This window comes from Schistocerca cancellata, chromosome 5, assembly GCF_023864275.1.
Source record: "Schistocerca cancellata isolate TAMUIC-IGC-003103 chromosome 5, iqSchCanc2.1, whole genome shotgun sequence".
Taxonomy (NCBI): Eukaryota; Metazoa; Arthropoda; class Insecta; order Orthoptera; family Acrididae; genus Schistocerca; species Schistocerca cancellata.
In genome coordinates this window covers 589,647,940-589,674,628 of record NC_064630.1, presented here as the reverse complement: position 1 = coordinate 589,674,628, position 26,689 = coordinate 589,647,940, and the positions used below count along the sequence as shown (strand labels likewise).

At 42.7% G+C, this 26,689-nt stretch overlaps 1 protein-coding gene across 1 annotated transcript in view; it reads left to right on the top strand.

The window, feature by feature from the left end:
* LOC126188961 (laminin subunit alpha) overlaps nt 1-26,689 on the top strand; it is a 364,582-nt gene that overhangs the window by 250,862 nt on the left and 87,031 nt on the right. Inside the window, exons 37-39 of the mRNA XM_049930722.1 lie at nt 2,875-3,014; nt 8,249-8,382; nt 13,277-13,432. Coding sequence (XP_049786679.1) covers nt 2,875-3,014; nt 8,249-8,382; nt 13,277-13,432 — 430 coding nt within the window. The remainder of the gene's footprint in view (nt 1-2,874; nt 3,015-8,248; nt 8,383-13,276; nt 13,433-26,689) is intronic.

The following is a 26,689-nucleotide window of genomic DNA, read 5'->3' as shown; positions in this document are numbered from 1 at the left end:
TGATCACTACCTTTCGCAACGCCTGATGGAATCCAAACCAACAACCTCCTTCCTAGTCACCATGACCAACTCTATCCTCACCCACAATTACTTCTCTTTTTGAAGGCATTACCTACAAACAAATCTGGGGTATGGCTATGGGCAGCCACATGAACCATCATATGCCAACCAATTTATGGGCCATCTAGAGGAATCCTTAAAAACCCAGAATCCTAAACCGCTCACCTGGTTCAGATTCATTGATGTCATCTTTGTGATCTGGAATAGGCATAGGGATCTGGAATAGGGTGAGGATACTCTGTCCACATTCCTCCAGAACTTCAACAACTTCTCCCCCATTTGCTTCACCTGGTCCTACTCAATGCAACAAGCCACCTTCCTAGATATTGACCTCCACCTCAAAGATGGCTACACCAGTACCTCCATCCATATCAAACCTACTAACACCAGCAATACCTACACTTCGACATCTGCCACACATTCCATACCAAGAAGTCCCTTCCTTACAGCCTTGACACCCATGGTCATCACATCTGCAGTGGCGGGCGATACCTCTCAAAATATACCGAGCATTTCACTAAGGCCTTCACAGAATGTAATTATCCTCCCAACCTTGTACAAAAACAAATCTCCCATGCCTTATCTTTCCAGTTTCCCACCACTTCCGAAAGTCCCACTGTCCACCAGCCATGGAGGAGCATTCCCCTCGTAACTCAGTACCACCCAGAACTGGAACAACTGAATTACATTCTCCACCAGGGTTTCAACTACCTCTTGTTGTGCCTTGAAATGAGAAATGTCCTGCTTACTATCCTTCCCACCCACAGTTGTATTCCATCGTCCACCAAACCTACACAATATTCTTGTCCATCCTTACACAACCCTTACCCATCCCATCAAAGGCAGGGCTACCTGTGAAACCAGTCGTGATCTACAAGGTAAGCTGCAACAACTTTGCAGCATTCTACATGGGCATGACCACCAACAAGCTGACTGTCTGCATGAATGGCCACCGACAAACTCTGGCCAAGAAACAAGTGGATCATCCTGTTGCTGAGTACGCTTCTAAACATGACATCCTTCATTTCAGTGACTGCTTCACAGCATGTGCCATATGGATCCTTCCCACCAAGACCAGAGTTTCTGAATTGTGCAGGTGGGAACTTTCCCTGTAGTACATCCCACATTCCCGTAACCCTCCTGACCTCAACCTTTGTTAGTCACTGTCCTCACCCATGCAGCCCCTTCCCTGTTCCCATTCCATCACTACACAGTTGTCATTCCACCATCACACCTAGTCTGTTCACTTCACTTCTTTTCCACTATTTCCCTGCACCTCCCCCCCCCCCCCCCCCCCCACTCTCCACACTTCTCTTCTGCCCTCCATCTAACCAGCAGCACTTCACTGTCCTCCACATCTACCATACTATCTCTCCCCCTCTCCACCCCAGCCTCTCCCTTCCCCACCCAGTCGCCACTCTCATCATGCACTGGTGCTACTGCTCGCAGTGTGCTTTCAGTTGCCTGATACTGCAGTTGTGAGTGTGTGTGTGTGTGTGTGTGTGTGTGTGTGTGTGTGTGTGTGTTGTGTCATCTATCGTTCACAAAGGCCTTACTGGTCGATAGCTTTGCTTAAAGTATCTGAGATGACAGCTAGTCTACCTCATTTATGAAAGTTATTTCTAGGTATTTGTAGCTTTACAACAGTCAGTGTCATTGCAGCTGTGGGTTGGTGTGTTTGGATGTCGGTTAGAGTGTGTAATTAAACTAACAACAGAGCTGTAGCTTGAAAGCTACCAATGTGCCTGTGTTGCTAGATGTTTTATTTACTACACCGTAATCAGCTGCATATGAGTTAATTGCCTTTGGCCAATTTTGATTTCATTTTGGGTGAGAAGAAAGGACAGAAGTGTGAGACTTGAGAACCAACGTAACTAGAGCAGTATGAAAGTTTGGAAAGAATAACGTGTCCTAAAAGTAGTACAAACAAAAATGATAAAGAGAAAGCTATGTGTATTTAGATGAGAGGCTCATGCATGTGAAATGTCAAGAAATTACACTGACAAGAGGGTGTGATGAGATATGTTGTCAGCTGATACCAGAAACTGTTATGAATGCTGATTTATTAATAAATCAAGATTTGTTATAGATAGTACACTAGCTTTGCTTTTCAATGATTTTTAATGTAAAATAAATTTAAAAAGAAAGATGATGAGACTTACCAAACAAAAGCGCTGGCAGGTCGATAGACACACAAACAAACACAAACATACACACAAAATTCTAGCTTTCGCAACCAACGGTTGCCTCGTCAGGAAAGAGGGAAGGAGAAGGAAAGACAAAAGGATATGGGTTTTAAGGGAGAGGGTAAGGAGTCATTCCAATCCCGGGAGCGGAAAGACTTACCTTAGGGGGAAAAAGGACAGGTATACACTTGCACCCACACACATATCCATCCACACATACACAGACACAAGCAGACATTTGTAAAAAAAAAAAAAAAAGTCGGCTTGTGTCTGTGTATGTGTGGATGGATATGTGTGTGGGTGCAAGTGTATACCTGTCCTTTTTCCCCCTAAGGTAAGTCTTTCCGCTGCCGGGATTGGAATGACTCCTTACCCTCTCCCTTAAAACCCATATCCTTTTGTCTTTCCTTCTCCTTCCCTCTTTCCTGACGAGGCAACCGTTGGTTGCGAAAGCTAGAATTTTGTGTGTATGTTTGTGTTTGTTTGTGTGTCTATCGACCTGCCAGCGCTTTTGTTTGGTAAGTCTCATCATCTTTCTTTTTAAATATATTTTTCCCACGTGGAATGTTTCCCTCTATTATATTCATATCATTAATGTAAAATAACTTACTTTTAATATATATTACAGGAACGCCAAAGTTATGAACAAGGTTCATGCTGCTGATGAAATAATAGATGAAACAGAACAAAAATTAGATAAATCTGGCAAACTATTGGATGAAGCTCAGTCAATGTTAGATGAAGCTGGACAACAGACTCCGAAAATAAGTATGTTTAAATTCAGATTTAGTTTTCAATGTCAAACCATTTGAAATGCTGAAAATGTTTTCAGGGGTTACTAATGTTTCCATAAATATAATATGATGTTATTCCTTTCATAGCAACATTGTGATTTACATCTGTGTTTAATTATTATTAACACTTGTTAATTATTATTACTAACTGCTTGCTAAAATTGAAATCATTATGTTACTACCAGACAAAGATGATAAGGGTTGCCACAGGTTCTGGAAGTAAGGGAAATCAATAAATATCGAAATTTCAAACACATCAGGGAAATCATGGAAGTATCAGTGAAATTTGGAATGATGCTCTGGAAAAATCTCATTTTTGTCTCAGTAGATGAAATGGTTTGTTTACTGAGGTGTCATGCATCGTCACTGGCTGGGTGCTGCTGAGTACATGCGCTGCTTCCCTACTCCCTCATTACTGCTGCCTGTCTCCTTCCTACCACCCTCCTCAGCATACAGTTATTGCTGCCACCACTTCTTGTCACTAGCCTAGCAGATGCCGATGAGAGGCAGGCAGGCATGAGGATTGGTTTGTTTGGATCTGATGCTCAGAGATTGTAGACGCAGCAGCCAGAGACGGCAGTGATCTGTGAACTAATGTGTCTGGGTGATTGTGTGAATGTGTGTGTGCTCTTGTTTTCTGACAAAAGCTATGGCTGAAAATTTAGTTATGAGTGTGTGATTGTCTTTTGTTTATGTCTGTCTGTGTCTCAGCAATCATCTTTATGGTGAGTTGCTACATATCCTCCTTATTATTGATTCTCAGAGTATTTGAACAAGCTATCTGTCGATGGATTGATCACCATGGTCTTATTTCATAAACATGTTGTTTGTGGTTCATTCACATGAGTGGATTTCCATGACAGGCCAAAACCTCAGACCATTTCGGGGGTGTCTGTAATGGATCTGGCCTGCTGATCTGAAGCCATTCGGTTCCCTGGCCCTTGTCAGATCTAGTCTCACTGATCTGCCCGCAGGCTGGATCTGTTTGTGTGTGACATAATGCAGCAGATTTTCATGGTTATCCATGGACCTAGGTTTGCAGTGCTCCTCAGCAGGCCAGAGCCTATGGGTAACAGATTTCAGGAATTGTGACTGTCTCACTGCAAGTACATTGAACAGTGTGGCATTTTATAGACATTTTATTTGTTTCGGTAAATTTTGGTACTTCAAAAGTAGTTTACATGTTAGAAAGTGTGGAAGATAAAAAGAAGAAAATTGTGTGAGTCACTGGCAGTTTGTGCACTGTGTACTCACGTATTTCATGAAAGAAAAATCACAAAAATCTGTAAAATAACACAGTGGGTAATAATCAACAATAACGAACATAGTAGAACCAACATTTTGTTGGCATTCACCTACAGTGTTGGTTTACATAATTTTCCCCTCCTTCTACACTTCCTTCCAGAGGTCTTCTTTTTTCTGAGGTTATTTCTGAAAGCAGTGAAGGTACTTTAATTTTAAATCTGTCTTGCGACTCCAAGGAAATGAAAATTTTTGTCATAAAGTGTGTTATCTTTTATTGAAATAAAATAACATCAGTGGTCTTAATGAAACACATATACCATTTGGCTTACTTTCTCCATCTAAAAACAGTTCATTACAAAAGATGTTGATGTTAGTACTTAAGATTTTTGTTCATATCAGAAACACCATCTGCTTGTAAATTTGTATTAGCTATTTCCTCGTTTGCACTATAGTTTCTTGTACCATAGCTGGAAAGACAGATTGTCAACTTAGATCTTGACTTACCCTTGAGATCTCAAAATCTGTCAGAGAAAAATACTAAAACGTGTCTGGAAATCAGGGAAATATCAGGGAATTTCACTTGGGGAAACTTGTGGCAACCCTGATGATTCTTTTTCAGCACACAATTAAACTACAAGATAAGAACCAGTACAATTACATAATGAAAGCATTTGACATTCAGCATTCTTGTTCGTAAAAATAAACCAGTCACTTTTGGAGATACATCTTGATGTTCTTGCAGTGTAATAATTGATCCACTGCATTTTGAAATTGCAGCTGCATAAAATCTGTTTCTTCTTCTTTTTCTTCTATTATTTCAGCCATATATCTTCTAGGTGTTCAGAGTGTGTGGACAGATTGAATCTCAGTGTTTGTTCCATAATTTTTAAAGCACAGAAAACACACACACCAGAACTGTTTATCAGTGGTAAGTAATATGTATAAATTGAATCTGTGGCTACGTGGTCGATACAGCTGGGATATATATGTGTCATTCTTATCTGCACTGCAATGATGTCTTTGCAAGTGTGGCTACATGGTCGATACATGCTGGGATATCAGTGTGTCATTATTATCTGCACTGTAATGGTGTCTTTGCAAGTTTATTAAAGAAAGTGCTGGATTCCATTATTTGTCTTGGTTGAAAATGGTGTATTTTTTAGTTTGCCAAACATCTGAAATATTAGAAGAAGAAAAAACAGAGTTTGTGTGGTTGCATTCTCAAAATTTAATGGATTAATCACTCTTTGTTTGCTGTTAAATAAGTTTTTGTTGCTTAATCTACCTCATTTCTATGTACTCTTGAATATTTCATCAATTTGGCATCTTCATGTAAAATAATAAGTATTTACAAAGATAGGTTTTTACCCATACTTACTCGTTAAGCTGCCTGCTCAAATAACTTCCACCATTTCATCAGTGCTAGACCACTTTACATGTAGTAAGGAGCAGCTGCAACAGTTTTTGTGTTGACACAACATTTGGAGTAAGATTTCAGTATCGTCTACTTTTTAAGCCATCATCAAGCAGCTGTCTAATATTTACTGCTTTTTTCCTTCTTTGAAACTTATTGTTTAGTTTATGTATCTCTCTTTTCCCCCTAGATAACTAACTCAAAAATTAATGATATGAATATAATAGAGGGAAACGTTCCACGTGGGAAAAATATATCTAAAAACAAAGATGATGTAACTTACCAAACGAAAGCATTGGTATGTTGATAGACACACAAACAAACACACAAAATTCGGCTTTCACAACCTAAGGTTGCTTCATCAGGAAAGAGGGAAGGAGGGGAAAAACAAAAGGATGTGGGTTTTAAGGGAGAGGGTAAGGAGTCATTCCAATCCCGGGAGTGGAAAGACTTACCTTAGGGGGAGAAAAGGACAGGTATACACTTGCACACACACACATATCCATCCGCACATATACAGACATAAGCAGACATATGTAAAGGCCAATTTTGTGTGTGTGTTTGTGTTTGTTTGTGTGTCTACCAACATACCAACGCTTTTGTTTGATAAGTTACATCATCTTTGTTTTTAGATAAATCAAAAATTAGGTTAACATAAGAATTTTCTGAAAATATGATGTAAGGGTTGTCTTTCCACCAAACCATTTCTGTAGCACTGAGGTATAAATGGTCACTGGCCCAAGACTCTTAAGCATTTTATTGCTTGGAGGCAGTGTAAAGTAACCTCATTGAACACTGTGAGCAGAGAACTGTAGCTCAGTTAGTATGTGGAGCTGATAGTCACTTGGTAAATGCCACATCCAACTACATAGAGAGAAGAGTGAGAATGGGACTTGTGCTAATAAGTGCAGTGGCATATTGACATCTGGATAGGCTGCTTCAGTGAGTGGTGGCAGCATGTGACTGGCTGATCTTCTGATTGTTGGTTGAAATTTAGGTGTCTGCTCTGTGGCCAAGAGCAAGGTGGACCACGCTGTGGCACGACATGCAGATGAACATAACATGCTTGATTTAAATTGCTGCTTCACAACCTGAAGCATCTGGATCCTTCCCTTCATCATCAGCTTTTCTGATCTGTGTGGGTAGAAGTTTTCCGTACAACTCATTCTCCAGTTCCAAAATCATCCTGGCCACAATGTGTGGTAACCTACTACCCCCACACCCTCCACCCAATACAGCTCATTCTCCACTTCTGAAATCATCCTGGCCTCAATCTACTGTAACCTACTGCCCCCACACTCTCCAGCCAACTATTTACACCCCCTTTGTCCTATAATCTCCTTCCAATTCATGTCCCCTCAGCCTCATTGTGCACTGATCTCTGCCAGTGCACCTACTGGTCTGTTCCCGTTTGCTTCTCTCCTTTTCCACTCCTTGTTCCCCCAACCCTCCCTCACCTGCAGCCTCCCGACACTGACCTGGCAGTCTTGTCCTGCTGCCATCTAGTCCCTGCATGCTCCATCAGGCAGTGCTGTCTTCTCTTTTGCCACCTGTATCCAGTTAGCCCTCTCCATTTCCTACTCTACTCTGGATTGCTGCTTTGGTTTGACATGACGCAGTTGCGTTCTGGCCAGAGCAGTCATATGTGTGTGAGGAGGCCTTCTTGTGTGAATGTGTGTGTTTTTTTTCCATTCTGAAGAAGTATTTGGCCGAAAGCTCAGATGTGTAATACTCTTTTTGTTCTGCCTCTCTGCAACTCAGTGTGTCATCTATACTGTGAGCAGCAACCTGTCCTTTTCATGATGTTGTGAAAGACAACAAAAGAGATGATAATGTATAATGTATAAGATTTTATATACCAGAGGGTCTAACAACTTTGTAAGCTACTTTTGTGGAGTCAGTATGAAATGTACATTTCTTGTCTTCAATTTTATTCATTTGCATAGTCTGTCCTATTTTGTGTTGCATTTATTTCATTACATTTTGATTTTGTGGGTTTCACAGAAACACTTCAAGTATAAGAACATAATGCACGATAAATTTTGTTATTGATCTACCGAAATAAAGCAGGCAGTAGAATATTTAGTGTCATTAATTTGTTTAAATATTTGTACTGCTTATGTATGTAAAACCAATTTTGTTTTGGCGGTTTTGAATTATGAAAATACATGACCAAATTTTGACTCACTTATTGCACCATTACTTCATCTCCCAATTCATTTGTTTCTATCACTATAGAAATAGGTTGAATTTCATTTATAACTTATAAATAGTTTTTTGGTCATATCACTTTCTCTGTTAAATTGTGTAGATTTTTCTTGTTGCAACTATTGAATTGTGGTTTATTATATTCATGTTAATTTTTAAATTTCAGTAAGTTGTAGAGCTTTAACCCTCTTAATCTTCAGTGATATGTTGCACATGTAAGTCCAGTATATATAGCTTTTGTTTAATCAACTGAAATAATCCACCAGTGTCCTGCCCCTTTTCACATGTTTTCCTACCTTATATATTGGATTTTTAAAGATTGGGGTATTCATTTCCAACAGGTAACTTACAGACAGAGATTGTAGCAAAACAAGAAACACTGTTGCAGAATATTGATGATAAGGAGAAACAGTTTGAAGAACTTGATGAATTGGCAGAACAGTCAAGGAGACATTCAGAAGAACTACAGTTAAAGGTATGTATCTGGTCAGCAAATGATATAACTTGTTACAAATGCTCCATAAGATAATAATACTCATAAAAATATCCACATATGATTTGTATGTCTGTGCGTCTCTCTCTCTCTCTCTCTCTCTCTCTCTCTCTCTCTCCCTGTGTGTGTGTGTGTGTGTGTGTGTGTGTGTGTGTGTGTGTGTGCGTGTGTGTGTGTGTGTGTGTGTTTACAAGACAGAACACATGAAAACTGTCTTGAGGTGTGAGATTTAACATAATGAATGCATTGTACACCATTGCGTTTTCAAATGTGAAACTGACAGTTGTAAAGGTATTTTTTCAGTACATATATGATTTGAGATATATTGTATTACTCCATGCAGTGTACACATTACATTGATTTTGTGTGATAAGATACAAGTGTGTTCTGGACAAGCAACTGAAACTGGATACATGTCTTTCAAGAACTGTGCACTATTCAAGCATGCACAGACTGACTCAAAACTCTAACTTCTTATGAGGTCACACCATTCTTTGCAAATTACCCACAGTATCTCCCACAATGCTGAGGGTCTAGCACCACTCAAGGAATGCATTTTGTGGGTATTTGGTTAATAAGCAGCCTCTAAGCTATAGAGAAATGGAATTCTAGTAACAGAAAGGGTAAAGATAGCAACTCACTATACACTTTAGGTTTTGAGTGGTTGATAATTTTATAATGAGACTGAAAATATTGTTAAAGCTTTTATAATACCGCTCATCCAAGCTAACTAATAAAATAAATACATACATATGGCTACATTATCTTGGCTACTATTTAAACTTAATTCTCTTATTCTGTGCTGAATTGGTCACTGTATTAATTGTATGTGTGAACTTAAATCTGTGTGTGGCTGAACAGGGCTCAAATCCATTTTCCTACCTTTCACTGGCAGTGCAATACTATTTGCACTATCTGAACATGCCTTACAGACTGAATGAGAGTTTTCACATGCCACAGCATTGGTCCCTTTTTTCTCCCAAATTTTGCAAAGGTTCTCTCATGATACTATAGATCTACGATAACTCAGGCTCAGACGACTATGCGACTATAATGGTTGCAAATTCATCGACCTCCGTTATTGGGTGGAGAACTGTAGGGCCCCCCTAGACAGGTCAGGCGTGCACTACACACCGGAAGCAGCTACTAGGGTAGCAGAGTACGTGTGGCGTGCACACGGGGGTTTTTTAGGTTAGAGGGACCCCCCCTTGGGCGAAACGATAAAATACCTGACGGCTTACCAGAGAGGACATTATCATCGTTGATAAAGAACGTCCGTCCTCAGAGACCAAAAACAGGAAAAGTTAACGTAATATTGGTAAACTGCAGGAGTATCCAGGGCAAGGTTCCTGAATTAGTATCTCTTATTGAAGGAAATAGTGCGCATATAGTATTAGGAACGGAAAGTTGGTTAAAACCGGAAGTGAACAGTAACGAAATCCTAGACACAGAATGGAATATATACCGCAAGGATAGGATAAACGCCACTGGTGGAGGAGTATTTATAGCAGTAAAGAATTCAATAATATCCAGTGAAGTTATTACCGAATGCGAATGTGAAATAATCTGGGTTAAGCTAAGTATCAAAGGTGGGTCAGATATGATAGTCGGGTGCTTCTATAGACCACCTGCATCAGCAACCATAGTAGTTGAGCGCCTCAGAGAGAACCTGCAGAACGTCGTGAAGAAGTTTCGTGATCGTACTATTGTAATAGGGGGAGACTTCAATCTACCAGGTATAGAATGGGATAGTCACACAATCAGAACTGGAGCCAGGGACAGAGACTCTTGTGACATTATCCTGACTGCCTTGTCCGAGAATTACTTCGAGCAGATAGTTAGAGAACCAACTCGTGAAGCTAACGTTTTAGACCTCATAGCAACAAATAGACCGGAACTTTTCGACTCCGTGAATGTAGAAGAGGGTATCAGTGATCATAAGTCAGTGGTTGCATCAATGAATACAAGTGTAATAAGAAATGCCAAGAAAGGAAGGAAAATATATTTGCTTAACAAGAGTGATAGGGCACAAATCGCAGAATATCTGAGTGACCATCATCAAACGTTCATTTCTGAGGAAGAGGATGTGGAACAAAAATGGAAAAAATTCAGAAACATCGTCCAGTACGCCTTAGATAAGTTCGTACCGACTAAGGTCCAAAGCGAGGGGAAAGATCCACCGTGGTATAACAATCATGTACGAAAGGTACTACGGAAACAAAGAAAGCTTCATCATAGGTTTAAGAGTAGTCGAATCATAGCTGATAAGGAAAAGCTGAACGAAGTGAAAAAGAGCGTAAAGAGAGCAATGAGAGAAGCATTCAACGAATTCGAACATAAAACATTGGCAAACAATCTAAACAAGAACCCTAAAAAGTTTTGGTCATATGTAAAATCGGTAAGCGGATCTAAATCCCCTATTCAGTCACTCGTTGACCACGATGGCACCGAAACAGAGGACGACCGAAGAAAGGCAGAAATACTGAATTCAGTGTTCCGAAACTGTTTCACTGCGGAAAATCGTAACACGGTCCCTGACTTCAGCCGTCGCACGGACGCCAAAATGGAAAATATTGAAATAAACGATATCGGAATTGAAAAACAACTGCTATCACTTAGTAGCGGAAAAGCATCCGGACCAGACGAGATACCCTTAAGATTCTACAGTGATTATGCTAAAGAACTTGCCCCCTTTCTATCAGCAATTTATCGTAGATCGCTGGAAGAACGTAAAGTACCTAGCGACTGGAAGAAAGCGCAGGTCGTTCCCATTTTCAAGAAGGGTCATAAATCAGATGCGAATAATTATAGGCCTATTTCGCTTACGTCAATCTGTTGTAGAATAATGGAACATGTTTTGTGTTCTCGTATTATGACGTTCTTAGATAATACAAATCTCCTTCATCATAACCAACATGGATTCCGCAAACAGAGATCATGTGAAACTCAGCTCGCCCTATTTGCCCAAGAAATTCACAGTGCCGTAGACACTGGCGAGCAGATTGATGCCGTATTCCTGGACTTCAGGAAGGCATTTGATACGGTTCCGCACTTACGTTTAATGAAAAAAATACGAGCTTACGGAATATCGGACCAGGTTTGTGATTGGATTCAGGATTTCCTAGAAGAAAGAACACAACATGTCATTCTTAACGGTTCAAAATCTGCAGATGTAGAGGTAATTTCGGGAGTACCGCAAGGAAGCGTGATAGGACCTTTATTGTTTACAATATACATAAATGACTTAGTTGACAACATCGGTAGCTCCGTGAGGCTATTTGCAGATGACACGGTTGTCTACAAGAAAGTAGCAACATCAGAAGACTCGTACGTACTCCAGGAAGACCTGCAGAGGATTAATGCATGGTGCGACAGCTGGCAGCTTTCCCTAAACGTAGATAAATGTAATATAATGCGCATACATAGGGGCAGAAATCCATTCCAGTACGATTATGCCATAGGTGGTAAATCATTGGAAGCGGTAACGACCGTAAAATACTTAGGAGTTACTATCCGGAGCAATCTGAAGTGGAATGATCACATAAAACAAATAGTGGGAAAAGCAGGCGCCAGGTTGAGATTCATAGGAAGAATTCTAAGAAAATGTGACTCATCGATGAAAGAAGTAGCTTACAAAACGCTTGTTCGTCCGATTCTTGAGTATTGCTCATCAGTATGGGACCCTTACCAGGTTGGATTAATAGAAGAAATAGACATGATCCAGCGAAAAGCAGCGCGATTCGTCATGGGGACATTTAGTCAGCGCGAGAGCGTTACGGAGATGCTGAACAAGCTCCAGTGGCGGACACTTCAAGAAAGGCGTTACGCAATACGGAGAGGTTTATTATCGAAATTACGAGAGAGCACATTCCGGGAAGAGATGGGCAACATATTACTACCGCCCACATATATCTCGCGTAATGATCACAACGAAAAGATCCGAGAAATTAGAGCAAATACGGAGACTTACAAGCAGTCGTTCTTCCCACGCACAATTCGTGAATGGAACAGGGAAGGGGGGATCAGATAGTGGTACAATAAGTACCCTCCGCCACACACCGTAAGGTGGCTCGCGGAGTATAGATGTAGATGTAGATGTAACTGCAGTGAGCATTGTTAAAATTAAATTTTCTTTATTATGCAGAGTATTTTCTGTATTGATTAAGTAGCAGATTGAAACAGTGTTTCAGAACGGGATGCAATTTCAAATTCCTTCCATTCACAAGTAGGATGCTGCCCCTTGCATTACATGAGTGTACCTCATGGAAGGAAGACTCTTCAATAGCATTTCCTGAAAAGATCACCTTCTTCCATTTCTCATCCAAGCTCGCTATGCATTTCCTGGCACACTTGTACTGATCAGACTGATGAGTAACAAGTCTAGCAGCATGGCTCTGAATTGTTTCAATGTATTTCTTTAATTTAACCTACTGGGAATACCAAATGCTAGAACAGTACTCAAGATTGGATCATGCAAGTGTTCTGTATACAGATCCCTTCATAGGACCACAATACTTTTCCCATAAGATTCTTAAAAAATGGTACTTGTCAATTCACCTTACCTGTTTGTTCATTCCATTTCCTCTCCTTTTGCAGTGTTATGCCTAGATATTCAATCAGTGTGACTGAATCAAGCAGCGTATCTTTATTACTATATTTGAGCATTATTATCACAAGCAACTTTTGTACTTTCATGCTGTCAAGTGTGATATTGAAAGGATTACTTTTTTCTGTTTCTTATTTGAAATTTGTCTTACATTTTACACTGAAGTAAAGTATGTAGATTTGTTCAAGAATTTTGACAGTTTTGTGTCCATTACTACTTTTTATTGCACTTAAAACATTTAATAATCTTGTTTGTGTGCTCTCTCTCCAGGCTGAAGAACTAGAAGGCCTTTTCTCGGGCTCACGTTACTCAGCAGAACATGCAGTTGGAGCTGCAAATGCATATAAAAACATTGCAAATGCAATAGAAGAAGCCATGCAAGCAGCACATGATGCACAGGAACCAGCAGAAACTGCAACTGCAATGGCAAGTTTACCATATTTTAAATACATCCACTTCTAGGCTCACCATTCTCTCAGTGCAAAAATAGAATGACTTCTATTTTCATTTTACCTACTTTCTCTATTTGAGATAATTGTTGATTGTATCATATTAGTTTCCTTCCAGTATTTCCTGTAGTAATAGAACTGCTCTGCAGATTTAACGTAGTTATATCAGCTAATAATATGATGTAAGATACAGTTATTTTGCCAAGTTATTTTAAATAGAACTTTACTTACTTATTCATTCTTGTAGAGTATAAATGCTTTTGGACTAAAGGAGACCAGACATCGAAAAGCAAAAGTGTTGAGTTGTCGATAGGCACACGCAAAAGAAAGAAACTTGATAGCTTTTGGAGTTATCCTTTGATGAGCTAGAGTAAAAAACACACACACACACACATATATGCGCATCTCTCCCCTACACAATGCCAGCTGGACTAACAGTGCCAATGCTGTATTTTGGGAGGTGGAGGAGGGCAGAAGGAGAGGGAGGTAGTTGGTAGGGAGATAGACTGGGGTAGGTGCTAGCAGCTCAGAAAGAGGCAGTTGGTTTGCTGGCTTGGAATTTGGGAGGGAGGGGAGGCAGGTATGTGGGCTAGGCGTGTAATATACAATTGTAGGGACCAATGGGGATTGGCATGCACCGAAGGTGAGGGGACACGATCTTGGAGAGGGTGAGAGGGCGGAGAAAGTGGAAAATGTTCAGTAAAGGGTGCAGGGGCCAATGATTTACCTGAGACTGAGGCCAGGGAGTGAATGATGTGTTGTAAGGATAACTCCCATCTGCGTACTTGTGTAGTTCAGAGAAGGCCTGGGTTATGAAACAACTGTAGGAAGAGCGCGTTGTGCTTGGCTGCATCTTGTGCGACCGAGTGGCCAACTTTGCTCTTCGCAATAGTTTGATGGTGGCCGTTCATCCTAGTGGACAGGTGGACAGTAGTCATACTGACAAAAAGCTGTGCAGTGTTTGCAGTAGAGTTTTTATATGACATGGCTTCTTAGCCCTCTGGCTTGGCATCTGATGGGGTAGAACAAGCCTATGACAGGATTTGGAGTAGGAGGTGCTGGGTGGGTGGATTGGGTAGGTCTTCCATCTTGGGCTTTCACAAGGAAATGACCCTGTGACAAGTGGTTGGGCATGAGAGTTGCAAAGGGATGGACTTGGATGCTGTGGAGATTGGGTGGGCAACAGAACACCACTTTAGTGGAAAGGATCTTGGTTAGAATGTCCCTCATTTTAGGGCAGTATGAGAGATAATCAAAATGGTGGTAAAGGATTTGCTACAGTTGTTCTTGTGATACTGAGCGATGGGGCAAGGGGTGGGGGGGTGGGGGGGAGGCGCTTATTCGTAGCTGATTCTTGGGGGTGTTGGGAAGATTGGGTATGTGTGAGGATATGGCACAGGAAAACTGTTTGAAGGCTAGATTTGGGGGGTATTTCCTATTTATGAAGGTCTTCATAAGGCCTTCAGCATATACTGGGCAAGGGAGTTCTTTCCACTGCAAATACTTCATCCACAGGTGGCTAGGCTATATGGAAGAGACTTTGGTGTGGAAAGAAAGGCAGCTGCTGACATTCAGGTATTGTTGATCGTCTGTAGGTTTAATGCTGGGAGAGGTGCAGACGGAGCCAAAAGAGAGGTGGAGGTCATCGTCCAGGAAGGTGGCTCATTGGATAGAGGAGGTCCAGATGAAGCAGATGCAAGGGAAGGTGTTGAGGTTGTGGATGAATGTGGATAGATTGTCTTGATCCTAAATCCAGACCATCAGGATGATGTAAATGATCTGTTAATATTTATCAAAGGTCTTGATACATTAAACAAAAATGAGGAGACTACACCCAAGGATAAAACGGCCAGTCAGAGAGTAATGAGGGGAATTGTAAACCACCATGGTTTCAGAGAAAAAGTGAAAGTAAAATAATTAAGGACATAATAAGACTCAGACATTTGATTCTAATAAAATAAACAATATGTGCACAAATATGCTGACTGACTGGTCATTTTTGCTCCAATCATTGGAAAACAAAAGTGCTCTGGAACAGGGGTCAGGCTTCATAACAAGAATGAAACAATATTTCCTCATAAAGAAGAGATAGTAGCCTTCATATCTGCTCATAGTGGCTACTCAAAGAAGAAGAAATATAATCTGATGAGAAATGAGAAAAACGAATTGTAGTGGGTGACATTTTTGGCAATAAAGTCCATATTTACTTTCATTCTGGGAGTGAATTATTAATCTCACAGGAATTGCTATCAGTAATTGGGGGGAGGAGGCAACACATTCTTCTCCCATACCACCAGATTGTTGTTGGAATTACTGGTCAGAAGGGAATAAAGATTAAAGAAAAAGCTGATCTGTCTATTACAATTAACACATGGACTGTTTATCAGACTTTGTTAGTGGTACATAATTTAAACCTAGGTGTACTACAAGACTTGGATAGCGTAACTGATTGTAAAATATTATTAGATTTCAACCAAAAAAGAGTTGTATAGGAAAGAGATAATATGGTATCAAGCATAGCCTGAAGTAATTTATTAGAATTTAAGGAAGATCAGTTGTGGGTGTAATATATTCACTTAGTGGCTTTGATTGATATTATTGTAGTAGATCAAACTGAACAAGTAAAAGAGGAGTTATTTGGGGACATTAATATTTTGGAGACCAGCCACTTCAAATAGGCACAATTAAAAGACACTTACATAAAGCTTTTGGCCACAGACGTCATCAGTGAAAGAGAAACACACATCATTCGTACACACAAGCAAGCACACCTCATGCACACATGACCACCATTTCTGGCAGATCAGCCCAGAAATCAGCTATCACATGGGACACAAGCAGCAATGAGGAGGGGGTGGGGGAAGGGGAGGGGAAGGGGAAGGGAAATGTAAATGGAAAGGAATAGTAGTGTATGCGTGGATGGGAGAGGGGAGTGCTGTCTGGTGGAGTGTGCAGGGACTAGAGTGCCAACAGCCTTAGGAGATCATGGGGCAGGAAGGTGGAGAGAAAAGGACCGAAAAAGGAGAGGACTGAGGACAGATAGGCAGGCATGTTGGCAGAGGGTGGCGAACAAAGAGTGTGGATGACAAGAATGGGGAGGAGATGATAGGGCAAAGGGCAAGGAAACTACTGGTTGTAGGGTGTGGGAATAGTATTTTTGTATGGTTGAGGCAGCAATAATTAAGGAAGTGGAGAAAGTGTTGTAAGGATAACACCAATCTGCACAGTTCAGAGGAGCTGATGGTGGAGGGGAGGATCCAGATGGCTCAGGTAGTGAAGAAGTCATTGAAATCAAACATACTGTATTCAGTGGCATGTTGTGCCAAAGGGTGGTCTACTTTGCTCTTGGCCACAGTTTGGCAGTGGCCCTTCATCCTGGTGAACAGCAGGTGATAGACATACCAATATGAAAAGCTTTGCAATGATTGCAGCAGAGCTGGTAAATGACATGGCTGCTCTCACATGTACCCCTGCCCCTGATGGGGTAAATAAACCTGTGACAGGACTGTAATAGAAAGTGCTGGGTTGGTGGATTGGGCAGGTCTTGTACCTGGATCTTCAACAGGGGTATGATCCTTGTGGTAAGGGGTTGGGATTGGGAGTGGCACAGGATGTTGTGGAGGTTGGGTGAATGATGGAACACCTCTTTAGAAGGGGTGGGAAGAACCTCCGGTAGGATATCCCTCATTTTAGGGAGTGATGATAGGTTATCAAAGACAAAGATATGGTTCACCTGTTCTAGTCTGTGATGGTACTGGGTGAGGATTGGGGCACTTCTTTATGGCTGGGTCTTGGGAGTAGTGGGAGGACTGGGTGTGTGATGTGAAATGACACGATTAATCAGTTTGTGTATTAGGTCTGGGGGATACTGCCTGTGGCTTTGGTGAGACTCTCAGCATTCAGCATACTGAGCAAGGGAGTTATTGTCAATGCAGATATGTCCTACTGGGTGGCCAGGCTGTATGGGAGAGATTTTGTGGTGTGAAAGGGATGACAGCTGTTGAAATGCGGGACATTGGGAAATGTCGTATTCAGTAGTGGTAACACCATGTGCATGAGGCATGTTGGTATAGGCAGATGATGTCAGCAGTGATTAGTAGGGATCCAGGAGGTAAAGGGGTGGGGATGATGGTGAGTTGGTGAAGGTAGTGGTTGGTGTCTTTGACATGCACAATAACCGGCCACAAAGGGATGTCCAAGATTGCTGGGTTTGTGGATTTTGGGGAGCATGTAACAGTTGGGTGTGCAGGGTGCTGTAGGGGCGGGGAGGGAAATGGATTCGGGGGAGAGATTCTGGGAATGGTCTAAGGCTTTAAACAGGGATAGGAGGTATTCATAACAACAATGATGGAATCTTTGTCTGCAAGTAGGATGATTAGGGCAGGATTTGTTTTGAGATTGTGTATGGCTATTCTTTCTTCTACTGGAAGGTTTGTGTTCCTGGAAGGGACCTGAGGAGGATGGTGAATCTTTGTTGGAGGTAAGTAATTCCTGGAAGGTGACCAGTGGGTGGCTTAAGTGGGAGGGGGGGTTGGAGATCAGAGTTAGATGGTGGCATGAACTGGAAGAGACAGGAGTCACTGTTGGGATTAGGTTTGATTTGGTTGGGGGATTGATGGCAAAGAAATGCTTCCACTGCAGGGAACGGGAGAAGGAGAGTTGGTCTTTGACAAGTCCAACATGGTTAAATTTGGGTGTAGAGCTAAACGTGAGGCCTTTGGATGGACTGAAACTTTTGTAGAGCTGAAGGTTTTGGTGGAAAGGTTAGCAACAGTGTTACGGAAATGTTTAGCTCTGGATTTGGTGGAGAGTTGGAAGGGAGTTTTGGGGGTTGCGGGAAGTTGAAATTTCAGGTAGGCATGGTTTAGGTGCTAGGAGGTGTGTAGAGGATCAGAAAAGATGCATAAATTTGCAAAATAGGTGTTGATGATTGTGAGAGGAACTGCATAAGAGGAAAGTTGCGTAAAAAATACGTAAAGGTACTCAGAAACATGCAAAGATATGCAAAATTATGCACAGCTACACAAAAATACCCAAAAAATGCATGAAACCATATGAAACCAAGTGAAAATACACACAAATACGTAAAAACATACAGTAACATGGAAGAAGAGGAATGATGAGATGTGGATGTCTGTGTGTGTGTGTGTGTGTGTGTGTGTGTGTGTGTGTGTGTGGAAGAGAAAGATGGGTTAGGTTGAGGATCACAAGTTCGTGTGACATGGGGAGGTGTGGAAAATAAAATGCTAGTGTATGTCAGGATGTGGGAGGAAGTGGGATCAGTAGGAATAAATATAATTATAACTACCAGAGGACTGGGGCATCAGATGCTGCATCAACAATCCCTGGACCAGAACAACTGAACCACATCCTTTTGCCAGGGCTTTGATGATCTATCATCATGTCCTGAAATGAGGGATATCTTACCCAAGTTCCTTCCCAACCCTCTTAAAGTGGTGTTTTGTTGCCCACCCAGCCTCCACAACATCATAGTTCATCCCAATGGCATTCCCATTCCCAACCCCTTGCTACGAGGCTAATATCCCAATGGAAGACCCAGCTGCAAGACCTGCCAATACACCTACCCAGCACTTACCTATTCCAGTCCGGTCACAGGTTTATCCTACCCCATCAGGGGCTGGGGCACCAATGAAAGCAGCCATTTCATTTACCAGCTCTGCTGCAATCATTGCACAGCTTTTTATATTGGTATGACTGCCAACCAGCTGTCCATCAGGGTGAACGGCCACCACAGAACTGTGGCCGAGAGCAAAGTACACTCCTGAAAATTGAAATAAGAACACCGTGAATTCATTGTCCCAGGAAGGGGAAACTTTATTGACACATATACATCACATGATCACACTGACAGAACTACAGGCACATAGACACAGGCAACAGAGCATGCACAATGTCGGCACTAGTACAGTGTATATCCACCTTTCGCAGCAATGCAGGCTGCTATTCTCCCACGGAGACGATCGTAGAGATGCAGGATGTAGTCCTGTGGAACGGCTTGCCATGCCATTTCCACCTGGCGCCTCAGTTGGACCAGCGTTCGTGCTGGACGTGCAGACCGCGTGAGACGACGCTTCATCCAGTCCCAAACATGCTCAATGGGGGACAGATCCGGAGATCTTGCTGGCCAGGGTAGTTGACTTACACCTTCTAGAGCATGTTGGGTGGCACGGGATACATGCGGACGTGCATTGTCATGTTGGAACAGCAAGTTCCCTTGCCGGTCTAGGAATGGTAGAACGATGGGTTCGATGACGGTTTGGATGTACCGTGCACTATTCAGTGTCCCCTCAACGATCACCAGTGGTGTACGGCCAGTTTAGGAGATCGCTCCCCACACCATGATGCCGGGTGTTGGCCCTGTGTGCCTCGGTCGTATGCAGTCCTGATTGTGGCGCTCACCTGCACGGCGCCAAACACGCATACGACCATCATTGGCACCAAGGCAGAAGCAACTCTCATCGCTGAAGACGACACGTCTCCATTCGTCCCTCCATTCACGCCTGTCGCGACACCACTGGAGGCGGGCTGCACGATGTTGGGGCGTGAGCGGAAGACGGCCTAACGGTGTGCGGGACCGTAGCCCAGCTTCATGGAGACAGTTGCGAATGGTCCTCGCCGATACCCCAGGAGCAACAGTGTCCCTAATTTGCTGGGAAGTGGCGGTGCGGTCCCCTATGGCACTGCGTAGGATCCTACGGTCTTGGCGTGCATCCTTGCGTCGCTGCGGTCCAGTCCCAGGTCGACGGGCACGTGCACCTTCCGCCGACCACTGGCGACAACATCGATATACTGTGGAGACCTCACGCCCCACGTGTTGAGCAATTCGGCGGTACGTCCACCCGGCCTCCCGCATGCCCACTATACGCCCTCGCTCAAAGTCCGTCAACTGCACATACGGTTCACGTCCACGCTGTCGCGGCATGCTACCAGTGTTAAAGACTGCGATGGAGCTCCGTATGCCACGGCAAACTGGCTGACACTGACGGCGGCGGTGCACAAATGCTGCGCAGCTAGCGCCATTCGACGGCCAACACCGCGGTTCCTGGTGTGTCCGCTGTGCCGTGCGTGTGATCATTGCTTGTACAGCCCTCTCGCAGTGTCCGGAGCAAGTATGGTGGGTCTGACACACCGGTGTCAATGTGTTCTTTTTTCCATTTCCAGGAGTGTAGATCATTCTGTGGCACAGCATGCAGCTGAACATAACATGTTTGATTTCAGTGGTTACTTCACTACCTGAGCCATCTGGATCCTCCCCTCATTTCCAGCTTTTCTGAACTGTGCAGATGGAAGTTATACTAGCAACACATTCTCTGCTCCCGTAGTTATCCTGGCCTCAATGTACGGTAATATACTGCCCCCACATCCTCCACCGAACAGTTTTCATGTCCTCTGTCCTGTCATCTCCTCCCCATTCTTGTCTCCCATCTCTTTATTTGCCACCCTCTGCCAACGTGTCTGCCCATCTTTCCCTACTCCTCTACTTTTTGCTCCTTTTTTTCCACACCTTCCTGCCCCACTACCTCCTGACAGTGGGTCTGTTGGCATTCTAGTCCCTGCACGCTCTGCCAGACAGTATTCCCCTCTCCCATCCTGCCATATACTACTATTCCTTCCCCTTCCCATTCCCCTTCATCTTCCCTTTCTCCGCACTCTCCTCATTGCTGCTTGTGTCCCATGCGATAATTGTGTTCTGCGCCAATCTGCTGGAGTTGGTGATCATGTGTGCTTGAGGTGTGTTTACTTGTGTGCATGAATGGTGTGTGTTTCTCATCTTCTGATGAAGGCTGTGGCCGAAAGCTTTATATAAGTGTCTTTTAATTGTGCCTGTCTATAGCTTAACATGTTTTCTTTATGGTAGGTGACAATCTATCTTTTCCTACATGGAGTTCCATTGTTTGATTTCCTGTGTTTATTCACCACCATCCAATCCACATCTACTTCAATGCCACACTGTATCAACAATTGTCCACATACAACACAGGCATCGTGACAGTGCAGCTAGTTGTGCAGAACCTGGTGCCCTAAATTCTTTCATCTGATAGTTATAATTACGTTTATTCTTATTGATCCCACTTCATCCCTCATCATGACGTACTTTAGCATTTTATTTTCACACCTGCCTGTGCCACACGAACTTGTGATCCTCGGCATTACCCATCTTCGCTTCCCCTCTCTTCCCTTATTGCAACACAGATGAACATTCCTATACCTCATTGTTCATTTTCTCCCAAGTTTCTGTTCATTCTTAGCATATTTGAGCATATTTTTGTGTGGTTTCACACATTTTTTCACATTTTAAGGTATCTGTGCATATTTTTACATGTCTGTACGTATTTTTCCATATCTGTGCATGTTTCTGTTTGTCTTTATGTATTTTCAAGTGTCTTTTCTCTTATCCAGCTCCTCTCACAACCATCTAAAACTATTTTGCCCAAGTCTGCATCATTTTCATTTCCTTTACACCATTCTTGCCACACTGGACCCCTGATCCATCTTTATGTACCAGTTCAGAAAAGTGTCCCTTTCCCTGGCTAAAACCGAGTCCCACTTCCTAGTTTTCAAAATCTGCCTAAACCACAGAATCCCCCCAAACAGCATAACCATAAAGATTTCTTTCTCTGGATCCCACCTCTCCTTTCATAGTGACCTTCACCTTTTCAGATTCTGCCAATCCCTGGCTCTTACATACTAGGTACTGCAAAAACATATCTCCATGACACAGGCATCTCAGAACCACTCCTGCCTCCTCCACAAGATACTACTACTGTGCAATCCCTGCTTCATACATCGCAACTCTGAAATTAAATCCTTTGCCCTTCAGCACCTGGAGGAGCATTCCAGACACCACCTCCATAAATTATCCAACCTGCTGACATTGTACTGCTACTATTCAACCCCTATCCTAGCCACAGTGTTCCTCAGTGTACACTGCTCCTAGCTCCTAAACCTTGCCTAGCTGACCTTTTCAACTTGCCACATCCACCAAAATTCCCTAGTAACTCTCCATCAAATCCAGAGCCAAAACATTCCCATAACACTGTTGTTAACCTTTCCACCAAAAACCCTCAGCCCTACAGAAGTTTCAGTCCTACCCAAAGATCTCACCTTTAGCCCTACACAAATCTCACCATGCTGGACTTTTCAAAGACCTACTTGCTTTCTGTTGATCCTTGCAGTGAAAGCACTTCTTTGCTGTTAATCCCTCCAACAAAACCCACCCTAATTCCACCACTGAACCATGGCTCTTACAGTTACACGGTCCAATCACGATCCCCCCCAATCTAACCACCCACTGGTCACCTTCCAGGAATTCCATACCTTCAACTTAGCTTCACCATCCTTCCCTAGGTCCCTTCCTCAGAACACCAACCTTTCAGTAGAAGAAAGAATAGTGATTCACAACCTCAAAGCAAATCCTGATCTAATCATCCTACCTGCAGACAAATGTTCCACCATTGTTGTTATAAATCACAGTGACTACCTGGTAGAAGGCCTCCACCAATTATGTGACTCCTCCATCTATAAACTCTGCCAGAAATATCCCATCCCAGATGCCCAACACAACCTCCAATCCCTGCTTAAAGCTTTAGGCCCTTCCCAGAACCTCTCCCCTGAATCCATTTCCCTCGACACGCACCTTCTACATGCTCCCTAAAATCCCTATCCCTAGCCCTTTATTTCCTGGATCCCTACTCATCGCTGTTGACACCATCTCCCTATACACCAGCATCCCTTATGCCCGAGGTCTTACTACTATTGAACACTGTCCCTCAGATTACAAACCCACTTCCCATTCCTCATACACCTAACAAACTTTATCCTAATGCACAACTATTTCTCCTTTGAAGGGAAGGAGTACAAACAAATCCATGATACAGCCCTGGGCACCCACATGGCACCTTCCTGTACCATCATGTTTATGGGCCATCAAGAGGAGACCTTCCTATCAACAGAAATGCCCAACCCCTAGTCTGGTTCAAGTCAATTGATGATATCTTCATGTTCTGGACCCAGGGCCAAGACACTCTATCTTCGTTCCTTCACAACCTCAACACCTACTCTCCCATCCACTTCACCTAGTCCTCCTCAACCCAGTATGCCACCTTTTCATAGACATTGACCCCCTCCTCTCTGATGGCTCCATCCGTAAGTCTGTCCACTTTAAACCTGTCAACCACCAACAGTACCTGCAGTTCAACAGCTGTCATCTCTTTCACACCACAGAATCCGTCGTATACAACTTGACCACCCACAGATGGTGTATCAGCAATGCTCAGTATCCTGAGGATTTGACCAAACACTTTACAGACAGGCACTTCACCAAGACGTATTCCACAAACAGATCTATGCCATTTCCCCTCACACACGTAATCCTCCCACAACTCCCAAGAACCAGCCACAAAGGAGTGCTCCCTTCATCACTCAAGACCACAGGAACAACTGAAACACATCCTTCCTTTGACCACCTATTATCATGCCCTGAAATGAGGGACATCCTACCCAAGGTCCTTTCCACCCCTCCTAAAGTGATGTTCCATCACCCAGCCAACCTCCACAATATCCTAGCCCATCCCTATGCCACTCCAATCCCAACCCCTTGCCACAAGGATTGTATCCTTGTGGAAGGCCCAGGTGCAAGATCTCCCCAATCCACCCACCTAGCATGTCCTATTCCAGTCCTGTCGCAGGAGTATCCTACCCCATCAGGGACCTGTGAAAGCAGCCATGTCCGCTACAATCATTGTACAGCTTTTTACAGTGGTATGACTACTAACCAGCTGTCCACTCGAATGAATGGCCACTGCCAAACTATGGCTAAGAGCAAAGTAGACCAGTGTGTGGCACAACATGCAGCTGTACATATTATGCTTGAATTCAATGGCTGCTTTGCTACTCGAGCCATCTGTACTCTCCCCAACACCACTGCATAGATGGGAATTATCCTTCCAACACAATCTCCGCTCCTATAACTATCCTGGCCTGAACCACAGTAACATATTGTCCCCACATCCTACATCCATCAGTTTCCACACCTTCTGTCCTATCATGTCTTCCCGATTCTCGTCTTCCACACCATTTCTTTGCTGCCGTTTGCCTATGTGCGCTCCCATCTTTCCCTGCTCCTCTCCTTTTTCACTCCTCTCATTTTTAGCTCCTTTTTTCTCCACCTGTGTTTGCTTGTGTGTGTGAATGGTGTTTGTTTCTGTTTTGATGATGAGGGCTGTGGGCGAAAGTTTATGTAAGTGTCTTTTAACTCTACCTGCCAGCAACTTAACGTGTCTTCTTTATGGTAAGTAACAACCTATCTTTTCCTTTATTTTTGAGATATTTGTACCTGAATTTTCCATTGTTTCATATTTATCTTAGTTCTTTGATAGATTACAAATTTTAAAATAGTGATGATAGAAAGTATGACCAGACAAGTATTTGAACCATTGTCCTCCCAAATGCAAGTCCAGCCTGCTAACCATTGCACCACCTTGCTCGGTACAGGGTTACTGAGTATTGGATTGGATTTGTGAATGAATTCAGGACTTCCTTGCAGACATAATTCAGCATGTCATTTTTAGTGGAACAAAATTGAAGAACATAAAGACTTACTTCAATATGATTTACTGGATAATGTTGGAAGCTCCATGAGACAATCCACAGATGAGACATTTGCATTTAGGGAGGGAGGGATAATATGAGGGAAGATCAGAAAGTGGTGTACAATAATTTTATTGCCAAAAATTGTAATAGTTGACAAAAAAATAAAGTCACAAATTAACTTACATATTTTGTCTATTAGGAAAATGGTCACCAACGTTCTCAACACATTTCTCACATTGTGGTCCCAGATTCAATATGCCCTGTTTGTAGAAGTCTGTTTGGTTGGAATAAAGACATCTGTGGACTGCTGATTTCACTTTCGCATCAGTTGGAAAGCATTTGCTGGCTAGTAATTTCTTCATGGGACCAAACAGATGAAAGTCCAATGGTGCAAGGTCCAATATGTAAGGTGGACGCTGGAGCACTTCCCACCCAAATTCAGCAATTTTCTCACAAATGAGATCAGGAGCATGGAGGTGAACATTCTCATGAAGATGTTCAACTTTGACAGCATTAATGTTGTGGCATTTGTCATGAAGGCACCATGCAACTTAACCAAAGTTTTTAATGCAGGCTGCAGCATTCACAGTGGTCCAGTGTTCAGCAAAGACCACCAAAAACACACTATGCATGTCCTAGAACACTGTCAAAAGAATTCCCTAGCGGATTGAGTCACTTTGAATTTTTTTCGTACTGGGGAACCAGCATGTTTCCATTCCACAGAGGTATGCTTGGTTTTAGGCACATGGTGGTATGCCCATGACTCATCACCAGTGATGATTCCTTTCAGGAAGTCATGCCATTCAGTGGCATAATGAATTAAGTGATCTAAGCCTGTCATCATTTGCTGGCCCCTGTGGATGTCTGTCAGGTTCTTAGGCACCCAGTGCGCACTAACTTCACGAAATTTCAATATGTCATAAACAATATTGTACATTGCACCACAGGAAATGTTGAACTACTGCAACAAGTTTTGCAGTTGCACAGGCTGGTTCTTCAAAACTTCTGCCTCAGTGGCTCCAATGCTCTGCAGGGTTGCAGCTGTTAGTAGCTGCCCGGAGTGTGGCAAATCGCTGATGTTTACAGGGCCCTCTTGGAAGTATGCACACCACCTGAAGACATTGCTACAGCCCATAAAGTTGTCCCCATGCAGGCCATGAATATCCCTGTGAATTTCACTCAGTTTATTCCCTTTGGCCCACAACTATCAAATTACACTTCACTGCTCTTCACAAGTTAAGGACAATAATATGTGCGTCCTGTTTGTTTCATAGTTCAGGCTTCTCTCTCTAGAGCTGCACATGAAAACAAAATATCCTCTGTAGCTCAAGCTTCAAACTATATTGTTATGAAATTTCAACATTCCAGCTGCAATACTAGGGAAGGAAAACATTATTGTGTGTTACTTTGCAATCTTCTATTGTACAAAATTGTAGTGAATTGCACGAAGACTTCCAGAGGATTGGTTATTGGTGCAGGGAATTTCAGTTGAACGTGAATGCAACTAGATGTAATGTATTGAGTATATATGGGTGAAAAATCCACTACTGTTTGATTACACTATTGGTGGCAAATCATTTGAAACAGAACTACTGAAAAATAGTAACCGAAAGTGGGATGA